This window comes from Oncorhynchus tshawytscha, linkage group LG05 (genome assembly GCF_018296145.1).
Source record: "Oncorhynchus tshawytscha isolate Ot180627B linkage group LG05, Otsh_v2.0, whole genome shotgun sequence".
Taxonomy (NCBI): domain Eukaryota; kingdom Metazoa; phylum Chordata; class Actinopteri; order Salmoniformes; family Salmonidae; genus Oncorhynchus; species Oncorhynchus tshawytscha.
The window spans coordinates 82,623,349-82,633,696 of record NC_056433.1 but is presented as its reverse complement, the minus strand read 5'-3'; the positions used below and the strand labels follow the sequence as shown (position 1 = coordinate 82,633,696).

At 45.6% G+C, this 10,348-nt stretch overlaps 1 protein-coding gene across 1 annotated transcript; it reads right to left on the bottom strand.

Moving 5' to 3' along the window:
* Positions 1-2,512: 2,512 nt before the first annotated feature.
* Positions 2,513-7,226, bottom strand: si:ch211-262h13.5 (uncharacterized protein LOC571127 homolog). The gene is made up of 8 exons (XM_042322729.1): positions 6,637-7,226; positions 5,933-6,043; positions 5,224-5,311; positions 4,401-4,567; positions 4,130-4,225; positions 3,842-3,925; positions 2,929-3,142; positions 2,513-2,882 (listed from the first exon to the last, which is right to left on the bottom strand). Exons 1-8 carry the CDS (start codon positions 6,835-6,837, stop codon positions 2,680-2,682), a joined length of 1,164 nt encoding a protein of 387 aa, XP_042178663.1. The 5' UTR covers positions 6,838-7,226; the 3' UTR covers positions 2,513-2,679.
* Between the last annotated feature and the right edge of the window lie 3,122 nt (positions 7,227-10,348).

Genomic DNA, 10,348 nt, shown 5'->3' with positions numbered 1-10,348 from the left:
GGGGGATACTGAGGGGTGAGGAATAGGGAATACTGAGGGATGAGGAATAGGGAATACTGAGGGGTGAGGAATAGGGAATACTGAGGGGTGAGGAATAGGGAATACTGAGGGGTGAGGAATATGGAATACTGAGGGGTGAGGAATATGGAATACAGAGGGTGAGGAGTGGGGGATACTGAGGGGTGAGGAATAGGGAATACTGAGGGATGAGGAATAGGAATACTGAGGGGTGAGGAATAGGGAATACTGAGGGGTGAGGAATATGGAATACTGAGGAGTGGGGAATACTGAGGGGTGAGGAATAGGAAATACTGAGGGGTGAGGAATAGGGAATACTGAGGGGTGAGGAACAGGAATACTGAGGGGTGAGGAATAGAGAATACTGAGGGGTGAGGAATAGGGAATACTGAGGGGTGAGGAGTGGGGAATACTGAGGGGGTGAGGAATAGGGAATACTGAGGGGTGAGGAATAGGGAATACTGAGGGTGAGGAATATGGAATACTGAGGAGTGGGGAATACTGAGGGGTGAGGAATAGGAAATACTGAGGGGTGAGGAATAGGGAATACTGAGGGGTGAGGAATAGGGAATACTGAGGTGTGAGGAATAGAGAATACTGAGGGGTGAGGAATAGGAATACTGAGGGGTGAGGAGTGGGGAATACTGAGGGGTGAGGAATAGGGAATACTGAGGGGTGAGGAGTGGGGAATACTGAGGGGTGAGGAGTGGGGAATACTGAGGGGTGAGGAGTGGGGAATACTGAGGGGTGAGGAGTGGGGAATACTGAGGGGTGAGGAATAGGAATACTGAGGGGTGAGGAATAGGGAATACTGAGGGGGTGAGGAATAGGGAATACTGAGGGGTGAGGAATAGGGAATACTGAGGGGTGAGGAATAGAGAATACTGAGGGGTGAGGAATAGAGAATACTGAGGGGTGAGGAGTGGGGAATACTGAGGGGTGAGGAGTGGGGAATACTGAGGGGTGAGGAGTGGGGAATACTGAGGGGTGAGGAGTGGGGAATACTGAGGGGTGAGGAATAGGAATACTGAGGGGTGAGGAATAGGGAATACTGAGGGGTGAGGAATAGGGAATACTGAGGGGTGAGGAATAGGGAATACTGAGGGGTGAGGAGTGGGGAATACTGAGGGGTGAGGAGTGGGGGATACTGTCTATCTCACTCCAAGAGTGAGAAGCTTAGCATGAGTTAACAGTTATCATTAAACTATGTCGTCAAGCAAACATCTGTGTTGCATTCCTGTCTTTATTTATCGCCAGGGCAGCATCAGCTCAGCCTCTTAACCCCGTGTTGATAAAACCACATTTCAATCAGCCTGTGGAAACATGGCATGGCATAGGGGAACCTCCATTACTATCTAAAGTCATTTAGCAGACACTCTTATCCATCGCGACTTTAGTTAGTAGCTTAAGGTAGCCTGATGAGACAACCACATATCACAGTCATAGTAAGTAAAACATTCCTCGATAAAGCAGCTATGAGCAAAGTCAATGCTAGTGAGAAAAGACAAGTGTGAGTGTTAGTGCAAGGAAGACAACCCCATATGACTGCAGTGAAGGGATGGGATCAGGCCTCAGCAGTGATAATCTGGTGAAAGAGAGATATGTTGCAGTAGACTAGAGGCTGTCTGAGGGTTTCTGAAACCTGTCTATTATGAAACACAAGCAACCATAACCAACTTCCTATAATAAAATTATAAACATATTTAGCTTCTATATAGCACGTGTGTGTATATATATACATATATATATATATGCAAAATCAGCAGTGTATCAAATATATATATACAGTGGGGAGAACAAATATTTGATACACTGCTGATTTTGCAGGTTTTCCTACTTACAAAGCATGCAGAGGTCTGTCATTTTTATCATAGGTTCACTTCAACTGTGAGAGATGGAATCTAAAACAAAAATCCAGAAAATCACATTGTATGATATTTAAGTAATTAACTTGCATTTTATTGCATGACATAAGTATTTGATACATCAGAAAAGCAGAACTTAATATTTGGTACAGAAACATTTGTTTGCAATTACAGAGATCATACGTTTCCTGTAGTTCTTGACCAGGTTTGCACACACTGCAGCAGGGATTTTGGCCCACTCCTCCATACAGACCTTCTCCAGATCCTTCAGGTTTCGGGGCTGTCGCTGGGCAATACGGACTTTCAGCTCCCTCCTAAGATTTTCTATTGGGTTCAGGTCTGGAGACTGGCTAGGCCACTCCAGGACCTTGAGATGCTTCTTACGGAGCCACTCATTAGTTGCCCTGGCTGTGTGTTTCGGGTCGTTGTCATGCTGGAAGACCCAGCCACAACCCATCTTCAATGCTCTTACTGAGGGAAGGAGTTTGTTGGCCAAGATCTCGCGATACATGGCCCCATCCATCCTCCCCTCAATCCCTAAAGAATGATGTTTCCACCTCCATACTTCACGGTTGGGATGGTGTCTTTGGGGTTGTACTCATCCTTCTTCTTCCTCCAAACATGGCAAGTGGAGTTTAGACCAAAAAGCTCTATTTTTCTATCTATCTATTTTTTTTTATCTAACTTTAACTCTACAATTTATACCAGTCTCCTAACTTTAAAGTCTACAATTTATACCAGTCTCCTAACTTTAAAGTTAGTTCCCCTACTGAATGAGGCTCTATCCCAGTCTGGGTCACACAGTGGTGTAGCGAGAAGGACCAGGGCAGGAGCGGAAGGGAGAGGGCGAGCTGGGGAACTCAGCCAGAAAGACAGGGGTGTGAGGGGGCTTGGCTGTCACCAGGGCCTGCCTCCGTCTGCGCAGGGGCCGGTAGCGGAAGTTGAAGGGCGGTCGAGCCACACCAGCACCCAGCTCCTCGGAGGAAGAGTCTGGAACTCCTGAGAGACTGGAGTCTCCTGAGACTCCAAAGACTCACTGGAAGACGAAGGGTTGGGGTTGGGGATAGGGGATTGGGAAAGATGTGTGTAGGGTCAACAACAGTACTGGGGTCAAAGGGTTGTGGTTGGGGCTCCTCCAGAAGAGGAGGGGGTGCTGTGGGGTAGGAGGGGATGATAATGGGGACGTTGGGAACAAAGATGGGGACTTCAGGCATCGTTGGGGGTCGAGGAGGGGTCAGGTCATGGAAAACATCAATGCCCTCGAGAAGAAGGTAAAATACAATTAAACAAAGCAACACAGTTCAATACAAGAATACAAATAACAATACAACAATACAACACAACAACACAACAATACAACACAACAACACAACAATACAACACAACAACACAACAGCACAACAATACAACAGCACAACAATACAACACAACAACACAGCACAACAATACAACACAACAACACAACAATACAACACAACAGCACAACAATACAACACAACACAGCACAACAATACAACACAACAACACAGCACAACAATACAACACAACAATACAGCACAACAATACAACACAACAATACAACACAACAATACAAAACAACAATACAAAACAACAATACAAAACAACAATACAACACAACACAACAATACAACACAGTACAATACAACACAGTACAATACAACACAACAATACAACACTGTACAATGCAACAGAATAAAACTCCCATCAGCCCAAAATTGGAAAGGATTGTATAATATAGGATTCATCATGAGTCCAGTCAAACCCAGATTTAACTAAGATGTAGAGCAGTTCAGTTCAGGTAGTCTCTGCTCTCATTGAGTTGTCTGCAGTTGTTTACGGTTCTTGTGAAAGGGGCTCTTTCTCATTCCCAGAACTGAACAGATAAGCAAAAGCCCAAGCTCAAACAAACAAAGATACTGTAGGCGTATTGACAATACCTGTGGATGGAATATTTCACAAGAGACATCCACGTCTGGTTGGCCGATAGGTCCATACACCGCCCCCTTACAAAACCCAGCCGGCTGCAAGGGAAAAGGTGCAACTCTGTGTATGCAGGGGGCAACTGAATTTAAAATGTTATATACTGAGGCGAAAACAACACAATGGTTTGCAGTGGTATTGGACATTCTATTCCATCTCATCGATTCCACCCCCCCCCCACACCTCCACTTTTGGCATGGCAACTGTGATATAATATGTTGCCATGGGTTCTGACACATACGTACGTCTCCCCTGTTGTCTGTTGGCACACACATGCCCACATAGCCCTCGCGACACTCCTGCACGGTGTACTCCACAAAGGTAGCAGGCACGGGCCCACTCTGGGGGAAACGTAGACGAGGACAGAAAAGAGTCGCTCATACCGTTAACATGCCTACTGCGCTCACTAATATGAGATGTCTTTATGTACATGTACCTAAAATCATAAAATAGTCTATAATAATCTATAAGAGCAGGTTAGCAGCCAGGCTTGCTCCCTGTACGGAGGCTCGCTACCTGTACAGAGGCCCTGGTAAGGTTCTGCAGGGCCAGGCTGGAGGGCAGGGTGCTCTGCGTGTTGAACTTGTAGAGGGTCAGACCAGCAGCGTGCACTGCCCTGGGGCTGTCTATGGGCAGCAGCAAGGGGCAGGCTGGACATATCTGCTGCAGCTTCTCTGGAGGGTCTGCAGGGGGAGAGGAGAGAGGGAGAGGATAGAGGGGGAGAGGGGGAGAGGAGAGAGAGGGGCAGAGGAGAGAGGAGAGAGGATAGAGGGGGAGAGAGGGAGAGGATAAAGGGGGAGAGGGGGGAGGGGCAGAGGAGAAAGGGGGAGAGCATAGAGGGGGAGAGGACAGAGGGGAGAGGAGAGAGGGAGAGGAGAGAGGGGCAGAGGGGAGAGGGGGAGAGGATAGAGGGGGAGAGGAGAGAGGGGAGAGGGGGAGAGGGAGAGAGAGGGGAGAGGATAAAGGGGAGAGGGGAGAGGGGGAGAGGATAGAAGGGGGAGAGGAGAGAGGGGAGAGGTGGGAGAGGAGAGAGAGGGGAGAGGGGGAGGGGCAGAGGGGAGAGGGGGAGAGGATAGAGGGGGAGAGGAGAGAGGGGAGAGGATAGAGGGGGAGAGGCGGAGAAGGGGAGAGGATAGAGGGGGAGGGGATAGAGGGGGAGAGGGGGAGAGGATAGAGGGGGAGAGGAGAGAGGAGAGATTAGGTCCTACACAGAAGATCAGATATTTGTGACCCTTTGAAGAAGGGTTTTAAAGCGTCTCGAGTGCACCCATTGAGGTCAAGTGCTGGGACTGCCTATCTAGGTGTGTAGAACAGTGAGAGCACACTATAGTTACAGTACCAGGCACCAGTGTGCAGTCATAGCTGTACAGGTAGGAGTATCCTGTGGCTGTGTGGAGAATGGTGGTGTTGCAGTTCCCAGAGATTTGCTGCAAAGAGGAAACAATATCATCGTCAATCAAATCATTTTTTTGCTTGGACTGAATGCATCCAATCTCAGGGAAAACTCAGTCCAGCAATTCTGGACTATATTAAAACTGTATTTAAAAAACTAGCGCAGAGACCAGTTTGAGCACTTCCAGTACTGAACAGTACACGCTGAATGGTGAGGTCACTGTCCTCAGACGGCCATGACAGTGTTCCCAGGGTTACACCTCTACTCTGCACCACAGTGTTGTGTCAGTGACCCGTCCGGTGCCGTTTTATTAGGACAAAACAGGAACACAAAGTCACTGAGTCGGATCCAAGAATAGCAACCGTAGTGTACATCTTTGTTCAATGTACGTGTTGGTCTGACTATGAAATGAGGAAGAAAACTACTGCTACGTGTGTGTGCGTGCGTGCGTTTGTCCGTGCGTGTGTGTGTGGGTGTGTGCGTGTGTGTGCGTGCGTGTGTGCGTTTGTCCGTGCGTGTGTGTGTGGGTGTGTGCGTGCGTGCGTTTGTCCGTGCGTGTGTGTGTGGGTGTGTGCGTGTGTGTGCGTGCGTGCGTTTGTCCGTGCGTGCGCGCGCGTGTGTGTGTGTTTGTGTGTGTGTATCCAGGGTGACATACGGTTTCCATGAAGGCTCTGACGTCACATCGTTTCCAGGGTTTAGGGCTTCTCACATGACACTTGGTCTCCAACACATCTAGACGGAGGTAGTAGACATTTCCAGCTGGACCCTGAGAGAGACAAACATTAACCTGGACATCAGACACCCACAACAACACGAGGCTGTGTTTTCCCTCTCTCTTGGCCAGGCTGAGAATATTCAACGACCAACATTAGATTTCCCTTCATTCACAATGGGTTTGCCAGCCTCACACTCAAGAGAATAATGTAGTGGCTGAATGCCAGGTGTGTGTGTGTGTATGTGTGTGTGTGTGTGTGTGTGTGTGTGTGTGTGTGTGTGTGTGTGTGTGTGTGTGTGTGTGTGTGTGTGTGTGTGTGTGTGTTTGTGTGTGTGTGCATGCGTGTGTGTGTCATTTCAAGATAAACCCATGTATTAATCCTTGTCTCGTGATACCACTAATCCCAAGATCTGATAAATCTGATCTGACTTTGACGTTACAACAGATCTGCATCTCATCACATAGTGTTAGAATAAAGCCTACATGACACCAGACTCTTCTGCCCATGCGCAATTAGTTTGGGTACGCGTAGGCCCCACACAAGCAAACACTCATTAGTCTAGTCGTTGATTTTCTTAAACATAGGTTCCCGAATTTAAAATAAACTGACAGCAACAGTCTTTGATAATAGACAGAAAACTGACCTGAGCGTGAAGATGAACGTTGGATATTCTATTGAGGGCAAATTTATACCCCTCGGTTCGGTCTTCATTGATGTAGGTGAGGGCCAATTTGGAAAGCTTCTCCACAGCTTTGTCATTGCAAGGTGTGGGTGATAGCTCTATCATCTGTCCCCAGGCACGCAAAATATGAGTTAACAGGTAAATCCAGGTACATTTTCCCATTTTAATAGTTTTTAATAAACTTTTTTTTTGTCTGCAAGGTGGGTAAATGTCAAGTGGAAAAATGTCTCTTGTTCTCCTCCTACCACATCTGTTTACTTTGTGGCAGTGACTTTTGGAATCCAAAAAAAAAACAGAGATTTTGAAACGGAGCCAAGACAAAGTTATTTGATTTGATTGTTTTAAACAAAAAAAAACGTGTTTCTTCAATAATTGTATCTGTCGAACCCGATAATTGACGGTAGTTCTAGGACCTACTATGTGCCTTTACATAGTTTCACTTGTAATTTTCTGAACTATACATAATATTAAATGACAAAATATCCGAAGGATTTATGTCTAAAATGTAACCTAAACCAGATCGATCACATGGTAGAAGTCGTCCTCGTCGTCGTCGTCCCCCTCAAAAAAGTGGTGACGTTAACTAACACAGTCCAAATTATGATCTAAATTGTTCGCTATTTGCGTCTTGGTAGATTGCAGTTCTTAATTTCACCAACAGGCGGCAATGTTGGCCTAATCATTCCATGGAGTACCACAGAGGTTGAATGAAACAGGATTGGAATTTGAACGTGGAACGTGCCTTTAACACCATGACAGAATAGAAAAACCGATACGGACTTGTAAATATTTATTGCCTTTAACTTGTGCAGAGCTTGAATCACCTGAGGGGAATACAACAAAGCAGAATCAATGATTTAGCCAGCTAATTTTGATAAACAACTATAAAATTACTATCGATTTTCTGGTTCATTACAGGTATGTGTTTTGATTGTTGAGTCAATAAGCACTTACCCATTTCAAGCTTATCTTACTAAAAAATAAAATATTATTCAAAAAGATTTAGTCTATTTAGCTGGTCCTGCTCTGGTTGGTGATGATGACAACCATGTCTTACAGAGATATGTTTTTTAAAATGTATTTTACCTTTATTTAACTAGGCAAGTCAGTTAATAAGAACAAATTTTTACTTTCAATGATGGCCTAGGAACAGTGGGTTAACTGTCTGTCAGGGGCAGAACGACTGATTTTATTTTACCTTGTCAGCTCAGGGGATTCGATCTTGCAACATTTCTGTTAAAAGACCAACGCTCTAACCGCTAGGCTACCTGCCGCCCCTCCACTCTAACCACTAGGCTACCTGCCACCCCTCCACTCTAACCACTAGGCTCCTGCCGCCCCTCCACTCTAACCGCTAGGCTACCTGCCGCCCCTCCACTCTAACCACTAGGCTACCTGCCACCCCTCCACTCTAACCACTAGGCTACCTGCCGCCCCTCCACTCTAACCACTAGGCTACCTGCCGCCCCTCCACTCTAACCACTAGGCTACCTGCCGCCCCTCCACTCTAACCACTAGGCTACCTGCCCTCCCCTCCAGGCTCTAACCACTAACCACCAGGCTAGGCTAACCACTAGGCCGCCCCTCCACTCTAACCACTAGGCTACCTGCCGCCCCTCCACTCTAACCACCAGGCTACCTGCCACCCCTCCACTCTAACCACCAGGCTACCTGCCGCCCCTCCACTCTAACCACCAGGCTACCTGCCGCCCCTGTTAATTGATGGTGAAGGCCTAAAGATTCAAGTAAAAGACCTAATTGTGTTTATTTTCATTTTCTTGTGTCTGGGAAGGAATTCCATTTGGAAACTCTCTTACGGAACTGTAGAACCTGTATCTTGTATTCTAAGAGGGGCTATTTTCATGTGTATCTGCAGCGAATCAAACATATGGAATCATCTGAGAGGTGTTTACAACTCATCCCAGAAATAGTATAACGTGAGCCGAAGTTGACAGAGGATTCTGTCAAGACAGGTCATGGAAAGCCTTATTCTACTGCTATGTTGTTGTTTATCCAACTGAGGAGTCATACCTGATGTTCAGAGTACCTACAGACTAAGGCTTGTTTTAATGCTGTTGTTCTTCCTATTTACTGCTGTTGAATAGTGATCCACTTCTTAACAGTGCTCCAAAAGTGATGCAGTATCTCAACATACAGTAGAACAAATGGTTCTCAACGTACAGTAGAACAGATGGTTCTCAACATACAGTAGAACAGATGGTTCTCAACATACAGTAGAACACATGGTTCTCAACATACAGTAGAACAGTGGTTCTCAACATACAGTATAACAGATGGTTCTCAACATACAGTAGAACAGATGGTTCTCAACATACAGTAGAACAGATGGTTCTCAACGTACATTAGAACAGTAGAACAGATGGTTCTCAACGTACAGTAGAACAGATGGTTCTCAACGTACAGTAGAACAGATGGTTCTCAACGTACAGTAGAACAGTGGTTCTCAACATACAGTAGAACAGATGGTTCTCAACATACAGTAGAACAGATGGTTCTCAACATACAGTAGAACAGATGGTTCTCAACATACAGTAGTACAGATGGTTCTCAACATACAGTAGAACAGAGAACAACTGCATTAGAGGACTATTTACTGTATTTGGTCTTGTACAGTGTTAAACTAATGCAGTGACCTATAGTATATTCCTAGCATTGCTGTTTTTTATTGTGTCCTAATCATTTACATTCATATGTGTTTTTTTCTCCAAAATTGTCACAACATGTACTGTACATCTGCTTTGAGAGTTTCTTAGACAAAGACTGTTCAGTTTGAGGACAGAGGAATCGGGAAGACTGACATATCCCCAGCAAATTAGATGTGAATATCTGAAGCTACTTGGGTAAATGTATGAATAGCAGGAATAGAGTTGGACCACATCTGAAGCTGGCCATCTTAGTTAAAGCCTTCACATCTGATTTAGACCGAAGCCTGAAGGACAAATCCCACTGTCAGAAACGTTATGATATAACCAACCAAAATTTCCAATTGCACATCAAATTCAAAAAGATTGTCCTTTCGGGCTGAGGTAAAGAGCTTAAAAATATGACTTTTAAACTTGTCAATTTGGCTCCGCCAGAAATGTCAGGGATAGTTCCAGCTCTCAGTCGATTAGCTCCCTCCGTCCTCACATGCCGACAGATCAGGAACATTTGGTTTTAATCAAAGAGTAGAACTGGACAGACAAAAAGTGTTTCTGATGTGAGTCTGTGTGTGCTTGTGAGTGTTTTGTTTTACCAACGTTTTATTCAGAAACTTGAGCAGGGCGTTTCTTTAAAATATGAAACCATTCTGTTTTGGTGGTCACTGTGATGGCCAGCAATATGTGCCTGTTGGTCTCGCATCCCCTCAAAAGTCCTTGCCTTCTACCAGTCATTGATGACGGGTCAGAATTAGATTTCAACATAAGCAGAGGTTTTGGTGGTGTGTATTGTTTAGTTTATGGTTGGGATAGAATGGGAAAGGGAAATAGCCATTTCAACACGATCTTTAGTAATTACCGTATGACATTGTGTAAGAGTCTTATCTTCATTTCTTAATGATACAATTAAGCAATATGGCACGAAGGGGTGTGGTATATGGCCAATATACCACGGCTAAGCGCTGTTCTTAAGCACGACGCAACGTGGAGTGCCTGCATACAGCCCTTAGCCG